This window comes from Taeniopygia guttata, chromosome 4A (genome assembly GCF_048771995.1).
Source record: "Taeniopygia guttata chromosome 4A, bTaeGut7.mat, whole genome shotgun sequence".
Classification (NCBI taxonomy): domain Eukaryota; kingdom Metazoa; phylum Chordata; class Aves; order Passeriformes; family Estrildidae; genus Taeniopygia; species Taeniopygia guttata.
Window position 1 is genome coordinate 18,959,797 of NC_133029.1, and position 19,868 is coordinate 18,979,664.

The 19,868-nt window shown below is 53.5% G+C and overlaps 1 protein-coding gene and 1 long non-coding RNA gene across 10 annotated transcripts in view; one reads left to right on the forward strand and one right to left on the reverse strand.

Annotated features, from left to right (window-relative positions):
* DLG3 (discs large MAGUK scaffold protein 3) overlaps positions 1-19,830 on the reverse strand; it is a 77,325-nt gene extending 57,495 nt beyond the window's left edge. For 5 of the 9 annotated variants that reach the window (XM_072929296.1, XM_030272994.4, XM_030272992.4 and 2 more), the window contains exons 1-5: positions 19,528-19,830; positions 17,421-17,552; positions 13,557-13,685; positions 9,664-9,812; positions 7,908-8,063 (exon numbers count right to left, since the gene is read on the reverse strand). In XM_072929296.1, the coding sequence (XP_072785397.1) occupies positions 7,908-8,063; positions 9,664-9,812; positions 13,557-13,685; positions 17,421-17,552; positions 19,528-19,543 (582 nt within the window). In that variant the 5' untranslated portion in view covers positions 19,544-19,830. Of the gene's footprint in view, positions 1-7,907; positions 8,064-9,663; positions 9,813-13,556; positions 13,686-16,250; positions 17,371-17,420; positions 17,553-17,702; positions 19,507-19,527 lie in introns of those variants that run through there. The other 4 variants (XM_030272999.4, XM_030272997.4, XM_030272996.4 and 1 more) reach the window with 4 other exon arrangements.
* Positions 4,521-7,298, forward strand: LOC140684184 (uncharacterized). The gene is made up of 2 exons (XR_012056100.1): positions 4,521-4,657; positions 4,755-7,298. It is a non-coding gene; the product is annotated as an uncharacterized lncRNA (long non-coding RNA).
* Positions 19,831-19,868: the final 38 nt, after the last annotated feature.

The window sequence follows — 19,868 nt, forward strand, 5'->3', positions numbered from 1 at the left end:
CCTAAGCTGAAATGATCTTGGGGCCACAAAGCCCCACAGGCTGACTCTCAGGGTCCCTCATCAGGCCCCGTCCCTGCAGGAACAGGCACTCTCCTCAGAGCGGGTCAACGCGCGGCTCTGAAAGGGAGGCAAGGGCTCAGCAGCACTCTGCCCAGAGCTGGGGCTGCCCGGGCAGCACACACCTGCTCTGAGGGACCTTTCCCCATCCAGGGCCCAGAGATGTCCCTTCCTCGATTATTCCCACCCTGCTCAGGGAACAAGAAGGGGGAATTCTGTGGGGAACACGCATTCTCCCTTTCCCCCGGCCAGCCCTGCTCCAACCTGCCCCTTCCAGATGGAGCAAAGCCCATTCTGCACCTCCCACCGCCCACAGGCAGTGATTCACAGGGATGCTGCTGCCTCATCCGGGCAGTGCTGCCCCAGAACACACCTCCCGGCAGGGAAACCTGCCCAGCCGCGGGGAGACAAACCAGTGCTGGTGTCCCTTGGAGCCACGGGCACCCGCGGCGAACGGGAGGCGCGCGCCTGGCTGGCCCGGCCCTGCCCCTTTAAGGGAGGAAGGGCCGCTCGGAAATTTGTGAATGGCTATCCCCGCCCCCGCCGCGCGCGCCACTCAACCGGCCAATCAGCGCGCGCGCCGCAGGCCCCCGGCCCGCGCACGGGGCCCTCTTAAAGGCGCACTGCCGCCACCCGCCCGTGCCCACACGGCCGCTTGGGAAGCTCCGAGGTGACCTTCACAGCGGGTCGCAGTTGCGGGATGAGCAGCCGACCTGAGGCACAGGCGCACCCGTGCCTTCCTCAAGAGTAACATGCTAGCAACACAAGCCCTGGAGGGTGGACGGTGCTGACGGTGATGTGCCAGTTTTCCTCACCCTGACTGCGAGGCTTGCACACGGGATGGTCAGGTTGCAGGGATCGGACATCCCCGGACACTGGCCAGAGCACACAGCTGGGCTGATTTCCCCCCAAAGGCCACGGACTGCCAAGGCACGGCGTGAGACAGAGCAGGCATCGAGAGAGCCCTTTCAGCACCCTACTCTTGTTCAGGCCAGATCAGGAACGCAGGAGCGCTCGCACAGCACTGGAATACTAAAGCTGATGACATCTTCCTGCAGAAGCACCCCGTGAGACTCAGCTGTGCAAAATCTACCACTGCAGAGAAGGGACACAGCTGTGCAATATGTGCCAAGGGGGAGGGAATGAACAGTGCAACAATGGGGCTGCAATGAGCCCAGCTCCAGGTGCAGCCTGGTCTCCCCCTGCGCTGCAGTGCAATGCCCCCTCCTTGCTCTGCCACTGCTCCTCCCTCAGTCTGCTGTAGCCCAGGCCGTGAAATGATCTGGTCTAAAAATACCCCTCCAGGAGGGGGGAACAGCCTGGCAGGACATTGTTGTGTTTCCTGGACACGTGCAGGTGGGAGCTGGTTGTGAGGCTGGGGAAGCAATGTTGGCCAGGCAGAATGGTCTGCATGCCAGTGCTTTGGGCACAGACACTGGTGTACCTGAGCAGTGCCAGCCCCTGCAGCTATCCAGGCCACAGACTGCAGGAGGCCTTTGCCTGAGCCTCAACACTTGGAATAATTTTTAGGTGCGATGGCAGCAAGACTCTGACAAGGTGCTTTGTACCTGCAGGCTGCAGGGCTCTGGCAGGTGCTGCCCTGGGGTGAATCCTTGCTTCCTGCAACAGGGCCAAGACTGGCTTGAAATGCTGCCACTGCTGCAGCCACACACGGTTTAACCCTCCAGAGCAGGCAGAGCAAGGCAAGAGGAGCCAGCACACAGCAGAGAGCACCTTTCCAAGGGCTCACACTTGGATTGGAGGGATGATTTCCAAACCCACACTCATTTACTGTCCTCCCCCGGCACTTCCCCCAGCTCCTACCAATGCCGAGGATAATACATCTCTCAGCATAGCTTGATACTGATCCTCCAAATCCAAAAGACCATAAACCTTCATGAGCAGTTATTATTGCTGCTTTTTTTATAACATTATCAGTACTGCTTCTGCCACCAGAATCCTGATCTCTGTCCAGCCTGATGCCATTAAGATACAGTGACGCTCCCCCAGCTCCAGCACTCCAGATAGAAAGCAGCTGGCCTGCCAGGCTCTGCCTTCAAGCTTGGTTTATTTATTTAAAAATGGAGAAAGGAGCTTGTTTGTTTTGCAGAAATGCGCCCGAGGGATTTGTCCTTACCCTCCTGAGGTGCTGGGGTGGCTGTGAGAGGGAGTGGAATCTGGAGGGGTGGAGGAGAGGGTGGCACAGCCCATGCTCTGGCTTCCATTTCTGAGCCCCTGGTGGGTCTGTTACATGAGACAGGCTTCAGTGCTTGGCTTTGGCTGTGGCAGGATATGGTCAATCACCTGACAAGGCAAAGCAGGAAAGGAGGAACCTGGAGGCTACTGTGTGGACCCTGCATCAGCACATTTGGGAAACTTGATGAGCAGAGCAGACAGAGACCCAGCAGAGGCAGTGCAGCAGCTCACTGAGCTCCTGGCCAAGACACCGATGGGCCTGGCCCCTGATCAGTACCCATGCTGCTGGAGATACCTGTGAATGGTCTTGGTTCTTGGTTTCAGAGCTACACATGGAACCTATGATTGTGAATCTCATCAGTGTGCAAGTTCTGCAGCAGCTGTGCTCCCTTGGGGACAGGCAGACGCAGACACTACATGGAGGCAAAGATGAAGCACTGATCTGGAGGGAGGATGGATGGACTCCATGCCTGTCTGGATGGCTCCGGAGCATGGCTCTCTGCTGAACACTCCCCAGAGCCCCCCCCTCACCGTTCCCTTTCTGCCATTGCATGGGGAGAACTGCATTACAATACTTTCAAAAAATTGACAATTACTTGGGTGAATGGAGACACCACATCCATCAAGATTTTCTTATGCTGCACAGCCAGAAAAATCTTGTGTCTGCAAGGATCTTCTTTTTGCTGCTGGTATTAGACAAAAAGTCCCCAGGTAGAGTAGGAATAGGTGACCATGCATGAGATTTTGGTTTGACAGCTTGGTGTCTCTACTGACTTCTTCATCCTTTGCTGAAGCTGGATATTGAGCTGGGAGAACTGAAGTCTAAGCATGTCCATCTCTACAGCAGGAATAGCAAGAGCCTCTAGTAAAGCTGAGGCTATTCAACCCCAAAATATCCACTGAAGTGACATCTCCTAATGACACAGCCCTTGCTGCCCCCGCCCCGTGAGCAGCAGCATCCCTGGGACACAGGTTGCCCAGCTGGGTGTCCCTGCTGTGCAGGGCTGATGTGTGGTTCAGTCTATGTGTGTTACTACAGACAGCCACCCTCCTGAGTTCAGCACTTTGGCTTTTGAGCCTGTGTCTGCAATGGGAAAACACAAAATCACTGGAGAGCGTCTGAATGCTCTGAAGTGACCTCTAGGCACAAAAAGTAACACTGGGCAGCAGCAGCCTCTGGGCTGGGGGTTTCTGCTTTTCTTCTCTGCTTCTTCTAAAATAAACATGCTCTCCATTTGCATGGGGATGCAATGGGAAGGGGGGAGTTCCCCCAGGAGCTGGTTGCTTCTGCGGTCCCATTGCTTGAGCATTAGCTGCTTCCTGGGATTTTGGGGTTGCAGGGCTGATGCTGATGAGCTCGGATCGAGGTAAAGCAGTGGCCTTGTAAAGTCTGGCCTGCAGCAACAGCTTCAGCTGCCTGCCCAGTCAGCCTACAGAGAGGGCATGGGGTGGTGAGGACAGCAGGGCACATGCAACCAAGCAACCTGACGGGCTTCTTGCTGGGGCTGCTTTCATTGTCAGACATTCACCCACATCAGAGATCTGCTTCATTTCCCTGACACTCCATGCAACAGCAAACAGGTCCTTGGTGCTTCCCCTCTCCTGTATCTCACAGAGAAAATGGAGAGCCGTGAGGCTGCAGCCAAGCCAGGGGAGCAGGGAGTTCACAGCTGGCATCTCTGCAGCTGCAGCATCTGCCACACGCCCATCCCATCCTGACCTGCTGCTCCTGGCAGGCAAAGGTGCACAGCATGGGAACGCCCTTTGGTCTGGCCAAAGGCACTCGGGGGAATAGGAGAAAATACTTGAGAGAAGGATGAGAGAATCAGCCAGTCGGTCGTCACACTGGTGGCACAGCTTGCCTTTTTCTGCCAAATGCCCCAGGGAGCTCCATGGACCCTTTGGCACTTGAGCCATGGGTTATGGGGCAGACGGATGCATCTTCGTCCGCAGCAGGTGCAGCAGAGAGGGCTCCCAACACCCTGACAGGGCGTTTCTGTCGGAGCTGTGTCCTCCCTGGGATACAGGGAGCGGGACTGGGGCATTTCTGGCCTCAGCCCCACAGATCTGAAGCGCAGACTGCACCTCTCATGCTGCGGGCTGTGCTCAGAGGCATCCCACACACCCAGAGCCTGCCGGAGCAGCAGTGACCCCTGTCAGCGAGGTTCCTTATTCACCACTGATTGCAGAGCACGCATGGAATGCCTGTCCTCTGTCGTATCAGGACCTGCTGTGCCCTGTGTCAGCCGGCAGGCCGAGCCAGGGCAGAGCTGTGCGCGGGCAGCACGGCGAGGAACAAACACCTCGGCAGCCGGGAGGGATGCTCGGGCCGGCGGAGGCGGAGGGCGGCCCCGCACCGGGCGGTGACGGGGATGAAGTCAGAGACGCTGCAGTGCCACGCCGGGTAGCAGGAGAGGGTGGCAGGGGAAGAGCAGCGCTTCCTCGCAGGCGCAAAGCTCTGCTCATCAGCGGCATTGTTCCTCTTTCATTTATCTTTACAGCTGGCTGCTCCCTGCACAGAGGATGGAAACGGCGTTTCCGAGAGCAGCAGCCTCCTTGGCAGCCTGGGAGCGGAGGCGAGTGACATCGGCCACAGCAGCAACCTCCTGAGCCTTCCTGCACCTGAGCCCTGAGCAGTCCTGCTAAGGCAACCACAGGGCTCGGGAAAAGGTTGAAATGAAGGATTCAATAAATAAAACTGCACAAGCCGCAGAATTCAGGCAGGGTTTTGCCTCTATTAGCCTCAACAGGGCTTTTTATCTGGAAAAGTCCCTTTGCTCTTGCCCCGTTGAGGGCTGAATATCCACTTTACCATGGAGAGATGGTTTCAGCCACTAAGTCTCAACAGGAAGCACATGTTGGAGCTGTATTTACCGGCACTTCTTCCTTTGTAGCAGCCATTTGCATGCCGCAGGGCTCTTCAGAGCACACCCATATTCTCACCAGCAGGCAGAAATTTCCTGTTCCTGGAAGCTTTTGTGTGGAGAGACAATCTACTTGATGTGCATCGTCCTGGCTGAAGCAGGTCGTGGTAGCTTTTGCTCTGTTAACACTGCAGTGGAGAGCTGCAGGCAGGGGAAAGGACAAAGCCAGGGCAACGGAAAACTTATTTACATTGATGGATGCAATACGAGAATTGCACTTACTTCAGGTAGGAAAAGCCAAGTCATCATGTTGCCTTTCATCTGTGGCAGGGTATCTACTAGAGCTCTTGCTCCTGGGCTGATGGCACCTGAGTGGCAGCTGGTGCTCCCCTGCCCTAGCATTAACTATCATTAACTTATAAAAGCTTCCCTGGTTCTTCCAAGTGCAACTTTGCAGCTCAGGTATTTTTCTGAAACCTGCTTTAGAAATGCCTGTGGCATAAAAAGCCCACACTGAAGGCTGAAAAGCAGTAAGTCCCCATGGAGCAGGGCAGGAGCTGGGTGTGTAGGCGTTGTCCAGCCCTGGTGCTGTCCTGCATGCTGTTGCTGTTGAGAACTGACATGGGATGTGATGCTGGCAGGAGCTGAGGTGTCCTCAGTGCCTTCATGCAGGAGTGAAGGAGTGAAGAAACTGGGCCTGTGCTGTGGTCCAGCAGCACAGCCTGCCCCAGACACCTGATCCTGCCACATGGAGGCAGGATGCTGGAAATGCTTCCCTCTGTCAGAGCAAGGTCTGTATTCAGCAGTGAAGGTGACATCCTGGCAAAAGGCTCACCGCTGTGATAAAGGACTCTGCATCCCAGCACAGGGGCTGCTGCAGAGGACCTCTGCTCGAGCCTGCAGCTTTCCAGCACTGCTTGGCTCCAGTTTTCAGGAAAGCTGCTGGGTTTCTGCAGAAAGCCAAGTTTCAGGCAGGACTACAGGCATGACAATACCTGGCACTGAACACTACCATCCTCACAGCTTTTCACCTCCAGCTCCCTGCTCTGTCTGCAACCATGCTGTGAAATGACCATCCTCTGGGATGAAGGAGGTTGCAGATGAGAGCCCTGCCAAAGCACACTCCTTCCAGAGTCCCAGTCTGCCCACCCAGGTCCCCATTGTTCCTCCATCTCAGGGTGGTCACCCCCCTGCTCAGGGCTGGCAGCTGCAGGCCCTGCAAATGAATGACCCCTAAAGCTCCAGCACCTGGTACCAAGGACTGGCCCCATGCTGACACAGGCTAGGAAAGAAGGGGGCTGAAATGAATGACAGGAATTATTTCAGGTCTGGAACAACCTGCCTCAACAGTGAGTGAGTGAAGAAGCCAATCTGTTTAGTTTATCTAAGGGAAAGTTAAGAGGGAACTTAGATGCATCTATAAATACCTACATGTTAGGAACATTTCTGATTGCCAAGGTCCTTCATCCTAGCAAACAAAGGCAGCAAAATTTCCTGGTGCTGGGAGCTAAACCAAGAGAAATAGAGGCTAACAGTAAAATACAGATTTTTAATGTGAAGGATAAATAATCATCAGGCCAGCCAGGCCAGGGACAAAGCAGATTCCCCATGGCATGAAGCCTTAAAATTAAAACTAGGTGCCTGTTGCTAAAGGAGACATTGCAACTCAGCCAGACATTTGGGGCTGGATGCAAGAGCTGCTGTACTTCATGGCCTGGGACAGTTAGGAAGAAAATCCCTTAAAATCACAACAAAATCTGTTCCAAATTGCTCAGGCTCTCACCCTCTCATGGGTTTTGCCCTGTGACTCCCCTGTGGTGGTGTTTCCCACCCACTGGCAAATGGAAATCAGCAGCCAAGCTCATCTTCTTGTCATATTCAGAAAACCACTGTCTTGCCCTTCAAAAACTACTAAAAATATGGTGAATGATTGAAAATGTAGAGAGAAACAAGAGAAAAGGAGAAATTAAACAGTAAGAAAAAAAAATGGGGTATTACCCATTTTATTGCAGTCCAGAAAAAGAAGGAAAACATTTTAAAAAGGACAGAAGAGAGAGGCAGTGCAAGTTTTGTGTTTAAAATACTTTGGAAGAAGACTTAGACTTAGCAAACAAGCATTATTTTAAACTTTGCCAAGAAAAACAACATTTTCATATAATTTTAAACCTGTGGTGAGCTCCATTCTTCCTGGCCACTTCATCCTTCCCAAAAGTACATTTTGCCCTTCACTCATCCCTAAAACTCCCCTCAAATGCATAACCCAAACGATTTTCTTGCACCAAGCGGAGGCTGAGCTTTACGATGAACATCCAACTAAATGGCGTTTCCAAGTAAATAAGACAGCAGAGAAAAGCTCCCAGGAAGCTGAGGAACTGACCTGCCATTTAAGAGCTTGGAGAAAAAAATGTGGAAATCTGCAACGTGGGAGCGTGCCAGAACTGGGGGCAAGAGGGATGGGTCCGGGAGGATTTCCAGCTCCACGCAGCCTCGTAGCCTCGTTATTCCTGTGCCACATCCACCTGCCCTCCGAGCCCTGAGGGCTGACACAGGGCCACATGTGCTAAGGCAAGGGGATGATTTCAGGGCCATCCAGCCCCTGGCAAAAGTGGCAGCTTGATTTTCTGGTGTGAGCATCAGCAGAACAGCCAGGAGGACACACTGCCAGCCCCAGGGGAGAGACACACCATCCCTGCAGTGCTGAGAGCATGTGGCTCCGGTGCTGTCCCCTCAGTGCCAGCCGCTGACAGGGCTGGCAGGGCGGGAGGTGGTGTGGGGCGCATGGAGGCTCACCTGGGGCAGGGTGCTGTGAGAGCTGAGCACCAGGCTGCAGACACTGGCTGGTGCCTCTGTCCGCCGTGCTGTCACCCTCACCAGCCGTGGCGCTGTCCCCTCAGCTCTGTCCCCAGCTCCCGTGGCGAGCCTCTGCCCATGGTCCCAGGAGCAGTCCTGAAATGAGACAAGTGGGGGGCATGTGGCTATGGCAGGCCAGCTGTCTGCAGCCTCTCCACTGCTTCTGGAAGGGCCAAAATGAACTCTTCCCCGTGCAAGGGGACTAGTGCCTTTGATGGGCATCTCACCTCTCATGTCAGCCTGCCTGGCACTGGCCCCAGGGCCAGCAGGGTCACTGCAAGAAACGGTGGAGGTTTGCTGGCCCCAGACTCTGGGACTGTGCCATTGCTGGGTTGCATGTCATGTTTCAGCAACACAAGACATCTCAAACACATTTTTTTGGGGGAAAGGAGGAGGGATTTGATGGTGTCAGTGGCTTGGGCTTTGTTCAGTGCCAGGAAACCCTGTGACAGGATGCTTTTTTCATCCCCCTTACAGACAGGGCACAGTGGAAGGAGCAGGGGCACCGCTCACAGCAGCTGTGCAAGGCCCACAGTTGCTTCCCTGCTTGTTTCTACATTGATTTTTCAATGTCCTTGTTCAATCTTGGGATTCACAGACTGGCTTGGCCACAGAGACTGGTGGCTATTGCCAGCAGAGATCACTGTTGGGTGGATCAAGGCTACGGGACACCCAAAAAAACCAAAGCAGGATCCCCCGGCTTATGGCATAACAGCACTAAAAATTTGTTCCTAAACACATACTAGAGCTGCAGGTTTGACTTTAACTAGAGGGACTGGCAATGTGAAGGGAGTCCAAAAAAATGGGACTAAAGTGGTTCCTGAGTCAGAGGAACACAAATATCTCCTGCAATGATTGTGGGCTGTTTTGACCTCCTTGTTCTTGATCCCCAAGCTCCATTAAAGTTATCTTCCTTAGATGATACCATTCAGCTCCATCTTCCCTATGTGACACTTAAATTTGGAGTACCCCCAGGTATATGATGGGAAGCCAGTTCAATCTCTGGGGCAGAAAATGGTGTTTATCTGATAGGGTTATTTCACTGAAAGGAGGAATCCCTGAACTTTTGTATTTCTGCACAAGTGTATCGCTAGATTAGAGGGATCCTACAGCATCCCATGGCAGGGCAGTGAGTGGGGGATGGAGGCAGCAAGTGGGAGATGGAAAGAAGGCCTGCAAAGACACGGGGCAATTTTATTTACCTTGGTGCCTTTGAGATAACTGAGACCCTACTGCTCAATTCCTGTCTCTCCACCTGGTGCTGTATCTTTTAGAAGGCTGTTGAAAATTGAAGAGAATGCAAATAAGAGAGACACAAGTTATCTGAGAGCTGGGAAAAAATCCTGAAAAGGGAAACCTGAAAGACTCAACCTACTTCACTTATCAAAAGTGGCTGGATCAGAGAGCTGAAATGCCTCCATGGGAGACAGTGTCAGACAGGAGCAAATAATCCAGCTGCAACTGCAGAGCAGGAGCCAGAGCTGGAGCTGTTCACATTACGAGTAATTCAATTAACGCTTGTGAACCAGAGAGGTTGCCTCATTAATGAGACACGCTACGACAGAGAATGTGGGGGAACAGCCTGGATGTGAGCTGTGCAGGCTGTGGTGGCCAGCAGCCTGGGTGCACCTTGAGTCCCTCTCAGCACAGGAGTGTGCAGGATCTGGCCACGCAGCACCACGAGGGTGGCTCTTACCTCAGGTAGGTTTTGGAGCTCTCTGGGTGTGACTGTGGAACTGGGCTCACTGGACCCAAGGTGCTGCCTGGCTGTGCCATGACGTGCATCCAGGCTTGGGGATTGCACGGGTGCAGAGCGCAGCGTGAAATCATAGAATTCATGGATATCTGCAAAACAGCAGGAGAGACATCCTCAGGATCGGGAGGCAGCCTGATGCCTGACAGCAGCCTCTGTGGCATGCAGCACCTGTGACCTCCGCTCTGCCCCCAGGGTCTGAGCTCTCTGTGAGAGCCTGGCATCCTGGGAGAGGGCTCTGCTGGCCACCTGAGCTTGCTGTGTTGCCCACCGCACCTCCTCTGCAAGGTAGGAGGTGTAGTGGGGTGCCTGGCTCACCGTGCAGTGCCCATGGCTCTGGAAGGCATAGGAATGTCCATGGAGCAGTGACCACACAGTCCACAGGGACTAAGAGCAAACTCTGCTCAGCAGGATCAATCCAAAACCCACCCCATCCTGCTGTCCTCCAGGCTGTGCCAGCCCCAGACATAATTTCCTGTCCCGGCTACTCTGACAAGCCTCCTGCACCAGGCAGCCCCTGCCTGCCTACCCTCACACTCATGGGCTATTCCCTCCCCATCACAGCTCCCCACCACCCCGTGGAGGGGCTCCCTTCCCAGGGGGACAGGCAGAGAAGCCACAAGGCACTCAGTGCACAAGCTCTAAAGCTGATGACTAGAGCTCTGTTAACACCAGCTCCCTTCCTGACATCTCCCCTCTTCCCAGCTGCACACTACCACAACAGATATCAAGCACCCTCATTCTGGGCTCCAAGGACCCGAGTCTGCTGCTGTAAATCATAATGGCTCTAGAGAGAGTTATGACAATGGGGTATGCCAGCCCTCACTGCTCCAGAGACAGTAATGGGGTGAGACTGGAACCTGAGAACAGCTCCCCAGGTATAGCTCCAGAGGTGGGAGCCCAGACCCTCTCCTAGCCCAGCCAGGAGGATTTTACCCTCTTCAGGTCACACATAGAGGATTCCAGGGAGCAGAAGGGCTGCAGTGGGCTCTGCTCCTCCCTAAGGAAGCTCCCACTGCTGCACACTCAAGCAGGTGTGGGCCCCTGGCAGCCCCCAGTTATCTCCAGAGCTAGCACCTCCAGAGTGGTCAACATATCCACTGCAGAAGTGTTTAATTTCAAAAAGGAAACTACATCAAAAGTGAGAATCTGTTTTTATGAAGAAACTGAAAAGGGTAACATAAACTAGTGGGAGGCTTGGAGCCTATTTAGAGAGACCCACTGGGACATCAGAACAGACATGAAGTGTCTGGCTGGAGGACAGTGTAAAGGCAAAAGGGAGGAAAGCAAGGCTTGACTGCAGAGGAAAAGAGGCTATTGAAAATGCGAAGACATTAATCTAAACTGCTGAAGCTGCATCTAAATGAGAAAACCAGAATGGATGGTAGATGCTGACAGGCTAAAGGTAAAGCTCCAAGAGGTCGGCCAAAAGAGTTTGGTAAACGCCTTCCAAAAGCCATAAAAAAATCATAAATCCCTTCAAGCGCCTGGGAAACAGGAAGCCTGGCAGAGCCGGCAGGGCCAAAAAGTCAAGGCAGCATAAATGAGCACTTGAAGCAGGAAAAGACACAGTAGGAACCTGATATTATTTTCTGTACCTGCATCTGCTGTGGAGGAAGCTGGAGAGCTCCAATTTTATGAGTGACTGGAGGGGCAAGCTGTGGCTCTCAGCTTGAGGGGGATGTGGCCATTCCCATGGCACTCCCTGGGAGCTCATGGATAAAGCACCTGCACTTCCCTTCAGTCTATGATTTCTCACCTGAAACTCTGCCACACCATGGCACCACGAGGTATCAAACGCCCGTGTCACAAAGATTTCAACAGGAAATTTGGTGAGCACTGGCAGTGGAAGCAGGGACACACTGACCCGCTGCCTGAGGCTGGTCCCTGGCTGTAGCAGGATGCTCTGCCTAAGCAGGGGTACAGTGGGTAGAAATTTGTCTTACAGGTTCATCAGTGAAGGCCTGAGAGAGGAGGGTCTGCTAAGCAGTGATAAGATCAAGTAAGGAGGATTTGTGATTCTTAGCGCTGAAGAATACTGAGACCAGCTTGACCAAACTGTCAGATCCTACCACGAGGACATGCAAGACCTGCTCCCTGACTGGAGCTGGGAGCAGCAAGAACGTGCACTCTGATATGGAAGTGAGAGTCAGGAGTGGTGAGAAAAAGAAAAAATAGCTGCTTGCACCTTTTTCAGCACAAAGCATATTTTGCTGAATAAGTCTGATAGCACATGATCTAAAAAATGCATATGACTGACAGTCAGTCACCTTATACTATAAAAGGTCAGTCACACTTTTACACAGTGAGAACTTCCATCATACCTCCCTAAGGCATGTGAAGATCCTTCCCTTGGGTGGGGACACCCCTCATGGTCACTCCTCGAAGCTGAGTCAAAGAGATTTGCCTTTAACCTTGTTATGGGTGAGTAACATCAACCTCTACTTAGTAATTGTTTAGGTAGCTTTAATATAATTGTTTTAATATTGCTTCAAAAACAATGCACTACATTAGTAGTTACAGCTATCCATACTGTTTAGTAAATAATTCTGATTAAGCTCTTTTTTTCTCTAATACTTATAATTACTGTAATAAATTTAAACAAATCATTTAATGTATTTATATAAATACATTAGATTTATCATCCTTAATCCTGTGGGACAAAGATGTATAAAGGTTCAATTATACCTGTATAATCCTCTAGACATATACCATTGATGAAGTCTGGCGCTAAATTGGACCCAGGTTCCTCTCTGAGGATGAGTTCAGAAGGAAGAGTGTTCTTTCTTCACCTCGTGACTTAACAGGAGGGCTTTTATAATAAACTTTGTCTGAAGCTCCCACTCTGCCCATGACACCAGGGCTGCACGCCCAGGCACAATTCCCTATCCTCTCTCCTGGTGCTTAACCACGTGCTCATACCCTGCAGCAGCACATCCCTGATGCAGATGGGATGAGAGCAGCTTCAACCCCAATCTTCCAGCTCCCAGCTGACCTCCCAGCTGTAGGCTCAAAGCTGATATAAATCTCACTCGCTGGCAGACCAGCTGGGTGCCCAAGGGCAGCCCAGCGAGGCTCTGGGGCTGCCTGAGTGCAGGGAGCACCGTGCCACTGCCTGGCATCAGTGCCACTTTTGGAGCTGCTGTTCTGTGCTGCCAGGCTCTGTCCTGTGCCCTGGGAGACATGTGGCAGCTGGCAACGATGTGAAGAGTGAGTCCCCAAATGTCCCCACCACACCTGAGGCAACCCTTCTACAGCCCCCAGGCTGCTGGCAGCCCCTGAAACCCTCCCAAACCAGACACGAGGTCGCAGTAAGAACTCACTTCACAGCCAGAGAAACTGGACTTTGTTTTCATGCTAATACATCTCTCCCTCTGGTTATAAAAATAATAATTGCATAACAGGATAGCAGCAGCTTCTGGCTGCGTGGATTACGCTGGGAACACACAAAACTTTGCAAGAATGAGAACAGGATTTGAACGGTCCCATTGTGGGGGTGTGCTGCTGCTGGCATCCTCATTTGTCAGCTATCTGCTGCAGGAACAGATCCTTGGGCAGCCAAGATGGCAAGGTGCCTGAAGGGCAGGAAACTTGTTCCCTGAAGCAGCCACTCTCCACCTCCAAAACCCTCAGCCCAGTTTAGGTGCTTGCCAGAAGAGAGAGTTGTTGCTGGCACCAGGGATTAGAGGAGTTTCGGGATTGGTGGACAGGGTTCAGGCAGCAAAGGACAGAAGTACATTTTAGGACACATGCACATGGCATTAAGATAATTTAAATATATGCTAGTTTCTCTCATTTCTTATGAGCATCACAAATTGCAAACAAGTCTGCCTCACCTGTGCATTTTAAGAGCAGCACTACCTGAAAAGCCTCCATAAGAGGATGTTGTGGTAGCAAAAGATGAAGCTGCATGTTCTGTCTTACAGCCCAGTTTCTGTCTGATGACATGCAAATCCGTTCTGGATCTAATAAGAAAAAGTAACTCAAGATTTACAGAGATTAAAATTCTTTGAACAATTTTTTCCTGGGGTTAACATGTCAAATAAATATCATTAAATATTTATATAGCACCAGCATCTTTGCACTAAAGCAGTGCCCTTGTGCCAGCCAGCACATGGACTTCCAGAAAATGACATTTCTTCCCCAATGCATGCACTCTACCAGTTGCAGCACCACAGATTTACCCCAAGCAGAAACCCCAGCCTCACAGCAGACCCCCAGCCATGGTCCCACTGCCACTCACACCCATGGCTGCCACAGCATATCTTTTTCAAGCAAGCTGTAAGTTTCCATCCTTGCTATGGGCAAATCTGCAAGAGGAGGAGTGCTCAGGGTTGGGAAACTTCCAGATTCCTCCAGTTTTCCACGCTGGCTCCTGCAGCCAGCTGGTGAAGCCATTGCACCATCCCCATCTATGCTGTTAGCAGGCAGGTCTTGCTGGGGCTTTGCACCCAGGGAAGCACTGTGTACCCCTCCTTCTGCCTTCACCACATTAAGGATGCTCAGGAAGAATCTTCTGCGGGGTAAAAGGAGCTGCAGGAGAGGACTGGGGCCCAAGCAGCTGACAGGACCTACAGAGATCTGCACTGGCCAGCGCTCAGGCACAGAAGAGAAGCTGAGTCCCAGAGGATTTCTGGGAGGAGCTCAGCTCCTTGGGCTGCCGGCAGTTGGGACAGCTGGACATACACAAATCCTGCCTGTCCACCAGCTTCTCCCCCTGCAAAGGGCACAAGGGCCCCTTTCAGCCCTGGATCTGGGAAGGAAAGGTCAGGGAGCCACTTTTGTGTGCAAGCCCCATCCTCCCCAGCTGCACAAGAGACCAAGCATCTCCCTGAGGGGCTCCACCAAGCAAAGAGAAAGCAGAGTCACCATCGCCCCAACGCAGGCTCCTGGAGCACCCCTTTGCTGGGCTGTTTCCTTGCAAGTCACGCACTTGGCTCCACAGCTCAGACACAGGGAGAGAGGGGCCAGGAGAAGGGAGCCAGCACAGCCTGTTTTCCAGCTGCACAGCCAAGGAATTTCTTTTGTGTGGAGCAGGGTTTGGCACATTCCAGTGCAGAGCAGCTCCCGCGCTGCCGGGACAGGGGCTGTCCTGGCACTGGCAGCGTGCCCCCGGCACAGCCAGCTCCAGGGACAGGGAGGTGGTCACAAGGATTTAAAGGGCTGGGCCATGCTCAGAGGAGTGTGGCAGAACACGGTGCATGTGCAGAGCAACACTGGGCATGATCACAGTGACTGATCCATCCAGCAAAACACTGATGCGTCCTGGACATAACAGAGGTTGGGGTTTCTAGAGACCCCAAACCAGCTTACTCTTTAAAAAAAAAAAAAAAAAGCATACAGAAAGTCATAGCCCTGGCATTTTCCACATGGATTAACTTGGCAAACTCCATGACATTTGGCACTGATGGTAGCTCTAATATGGCCTGATGTATTTTGATGTTCTAACTCCAATCAGCCAGTGTGTGCTCTAGGACGGCATTACCTGCAGGAGCAGGTGGCCTGAGGACAGGGATGGACCATGCTCACACATTCATCTTCCCCAGGGGCAGAAAAAACAGGGCTGTGTTGCTGAAAGGCTGCAAAAAGAAGGACTCTGCAGGCTAAGGCCTCTTCAGAGCCAGAAGCTTCTGGCATGGTGTAGGGCAGTGAGATGGGAGTTCTGCACTAAGCAGTGTGTGTGCTCTCCTGCAAATCCTCCTTCCACACTGAGCCAGCCCTGTGACTCGGAGCAGACTTCAGACAGTGACACAGAGGCCCACTGGGAAAAGGAGGGGTGAAAATAAAAATGAAAACAGAAACATTCTATCACCCTTGCAGTGCTGTTACTGTGCTCCAGTGGGTACAGACCATGGACACAAGGCAGGCCAGTGTGTGCCAGCTGTGCACAGCCACAGCGAACACACAGCCAGACACAATGTCCATGCTGGGACAGAGACATTCTGACAGAGACAAACCTACACTCCAAGGGGAAGCAGGGGGAGGTAGTCAAGGGGTGTGTGTGTGTGTGTGTGTGTGTGTGTGTAAATAATTAATGCAAATTCCTAGTTTAGGTAAACACATCGAGAGGAAGGCTCGCTCTGGCACGGGGAATTAATATCCTGTTAAACCAGTTGAAGAGGTCACCAGTAAACAAGCTACACTCCCAACACTCCCTCGTGCCAGGACTGATAGGACACCAAGACAAATGGCTGAGAGCAGGGAGCTGGGGACGCTGCAGCATCTGTCTGCCAGTGTGCAGATGCAGCTAGCTCGTGTTCTCTGCAGCCACAGTCTCTCCACAGCACTTCTGCACTAACAGCAACAGCCCTGGGCTTTGGGAAAGCTGCCTCACTGCCTTCACATAGCCCCAGGGAGGACTGGCCAGCACACAAAAGCAGCCAGGGGTGTTGGGCTAATGTCAGGTTGGTCAAGGTCACAGCCCTGCTTGGGACCCCTGCCTCCAGCTGGGGATCATTTAGAGAGCGGGTTGTATAAATTAAGAGATGAGAAAGGAGATGTACACTGGCTCCTTCAGTATGGGGGCCTACCTGCTCCAGGGAGTCCACCCTTGGCACATGCCTGTGCTGCTGCTGGCATAGACACTCCAGCACAAAGACTTTAAAAGGACATGTTGGGACTGAAGGTCTCCAGATGATGCTCCAACAGCAAAAGAGGAAAAAAAGGACAGAATAAAATTGCTCAGGACACAGCATTCAACTTCATCCTCAATGGAAAGCCTGAAGCACAGAGGAGCTGCTGGCAACTCACCTCTGCAGGCACAGAAGTGGAACTCAGGCTGCAGAGGTGTGAAGAAAAGGTAAGAGCCTCAAGAGAGCAGCAAGGGGAAGCACCAGGGCTGGGACAGCCTTGGGTCAAAACGCACTGAGAGTGAGCCACAGACCACATGTGGAGCTCTGCACCTTGAGGCCTGGGTCTTCTTCTAAGAGTGCAGAGCCTCTGGGATGCTTTCCCTTCCCTTCCCACCAGGAAAACTCAGCTTCTTTCCCAGGAGATCCAGGAACAGAAACCACCAAGGCTGCATATGTTTCCCACGGCCCACAGTGAACAGAACTTAAGGAGAATAGCAAGATAGCTGTGTGTCTTGCACAGAGAAGCTGCATAGTCCTGAAAGACTTCAGCTGCATTTGTCTCAATCCACATGGAGAACTTTATACAGCGCTCAAAATGCCATTTTCTGGTGTCCAGCCCTAAGATAAACCTTGCTCTTAAGTCTTGTGTGAAATGGAACTGCTGGAACAGTGTGTTTCTCAAAAGTGTCAGTGGGTCTAAGCACAAGAAAGGACAGAATTCCCCAAAGGAGCTTGGGTACCTGTGGGTTCTCTCTTAAAGACAGAAAAATTTAGTTTTCCTTCCTGGACACACCTGGGCTGCACTGCACAGAGAGTGCTCGCAGCAGGGCAGGATCCCTTAGCAGGTGCTGGATAGATCAGGTATGGCCTGATCAAGAAGGTGTTACCCCTTGCCCTCAATCAGACGGGGGAATGCTGTTCTCTACAAACACCCAGTGATTGCAGCCCTGGTATCTCCTGCCTAAGCCCTGGAGGAGAAAAACAGCCCAGCTCCCTGGCATTACATGCCATGTGTTTCCACAGAATGCACTGGCCAGTGCCAGGCACCGGCATGGGATCAGGCTCCCGGGAAACCCCACTAAACACAAGGTTGCAAGGACTGCAAGGGACTGCAAGGCAGGGGCTTACCCAGCAGAGCCTGGAAGAGTTCACTTTGGAAGATGTGCGAAACTTTTCCAATGGAAGCTTTTAACTCCTGCTCCTCCGGGGACTGCAGGGTGCTTTGGTATCTGGTCAGAATTTCCACTGCCCGTTCAGTGTCTGCAGAGATGACACAGGAGTAACAAGGCATTAACATTGCAGGATGCTAAGGGAAGGCTCGAGTGCAGCCTGGGATTATGCCTCAAGCTGCCTTCCAGTCTGGATTTTTAAAAGTCCAACAGCCACAAAAGCAGCCTTCCTTACACACACCTGGGAAAGCTAACCCCGCTGAGAGCCATTGAGGGCTGGTTGCAGAGACCTGAGCAGGGACTGAAGGAAAAGTTAGTTCTGCCACCAACCCTGAAAATCAGAGGCTAAAATCAGATTGACTCAACTCTGAACCCTGTGACACTGGGCAGCCTGAACACCTCTGCCACCTCCCAGACACAGAAGCCGTTCAGGAGCTGGACAGATTCTGGTTGCACAGGGCTATGAATACTACTGCAGGAACTGCAGCCTCCCACACAGGGCCAGATGGCTGCAGCAAAACTGAGCGTAGGCCCATTCCCGTAGTGCAAACAGCTCAGCTACAGGAGCGGCAAAACTTGGATTTCTACAGGGTGAAGCATAAGAATTGCCCAAAGCAGCAAGCAGGAGACAAATGGGAAAGGAATACAATGCCTTGGGGTCAGAGGAGATGCTGGTGAGGAAGAGAACTGGAAGCTGCCATGAAGCAACATTTTGGTTAATGACAGCTATCAGAAAACCTTGGACCTAAAATAGTGGAGCTGTGATCTCCCTGCCTGGACACCGCCACACTTCTCTGGGCAGACAGCCAGTGCAGCCTCGACCTCAGATGTGACCCATACCTCAGGCAGGTAGTGAGCCCCTGTGGACCTTCAGACTATCCCTGCCCCATCAGTGGATACTTACTTCCCTTTGTCACCCAGGCAGACTGCAGACAAAGAGTGTCTGTGTGAGAAGGCAGGGAAGCTGTCCCGCCACTGCTGGAGACTCATCTTTTAAGCCAGGAACTCATGCAGAAAGGATGTCCCTGCTCATCAGAGGGCTCTTGAGAATTCAGGTCATCAAACAAGGGGGCCTGTGTCTGCTTGGGTATGTTCCATCCGGTATCCCAACTCACCCAGCCTTCTAGCTTCTCCTCGGCTGAAAAGAAAAGGGGGTCCTCCGGCTGGTGCCACTAGCCCACACTGACTCATCGTGGGACCTGAACCAGGGAAAGGAGTCTGGGAAAGCATGAACAGCTCTGACTTGGAGCTGGGCTCCATACTTACTCCAGGAAAAGCAAGGACTTCCTCGATGGCTTTATGGCAATCCTAGCCTTGTGCTATTACTAAGTGTTTCCTTTTCTGCATGGTAAAACAGTGGCTTCAAATACTGCCCAGCATATCATGAGCAGGGGCTGAGATGTCACCGCCTGGTGATTCCTGACCTTATCAGCAGAACTAAAGAAGCAGATGGAGAGCTGGGGGCCACCACACCAGGACACAAAGACTGCTAACCTGGTAAACTTTCCACTGTGCAGCAGGAGTGGCAGGCACCGTGCTGACCTCTGCGCTGCTGGCCACCCGCACCCAGTGACAGCCAGTTGGAGCAGGGGACTGCGGGCTCCCGATCTGGGGAAGTGCTGCGCACCCAGCGTGGCAGGGAGACGGCAAGACCCTTCCTACAGCTCCCAAGAAACAGCACACGGTGTCCAGGGCCCATGTCCATGTGCCTCAAGGTGCACACAAGTTCCACGTACAGAAAATCCCTTCTCGCAGAACCTAAACCCCCATGGCCGCTCTCCTCCCCGCAGCACGCAAAGGATGTGCAAGCAGAGCATCTCCCGGCCACCCACTCTGAGAAACGGCAGCACAACGTGTCCACAGGCCGAGGAGGGCGTGGAGCGAGACCGCCCAGTCGTCGGGTCTTAACTCCCGGGTCGCACGGCCGCCCGTGGTGCGGAGCGAGGGCGGGAGCTGCCCGGCAGGAGCGCGGAGCACCGGGCGCGGTCCCAGCGGGGCAGACACTTGTTGAGCGCGGGGCGCGGTGCTCCGGCGCGGCGGGCAGGGCCGGGGAATGCGTTCCTTACCTTCCCGGCGGATCATCGCTCCGCCGTGGCCGACGGCCGCTCCGCTCCGTGCCAGCCCGCAAGCGGCCGAGCCGCCGCGCCCCGCCCGGGAGCCGCCCCCCGGCCGCCGGCACCGCCTCCGGGAGCGCCCCGCCACCGCCGCTCTGCCCCGCGGCGCGGCCGCTCGGAGCCCGCTGGGCTGCGGGCGGGCTCGGCCTGCGCCCCGCGAGCCGCGCCCGGCTCCGCCTCGCCTCCCTGCCCGCTGCGGAGGGCCCGGCCGCCCGCCCGGCTCCCCGCCGGCACTAGGTGGCACGGAGGCGCCGCGGAGCCAGCCCGCCTCGGGCCGGTACCGTCCGGGCTGC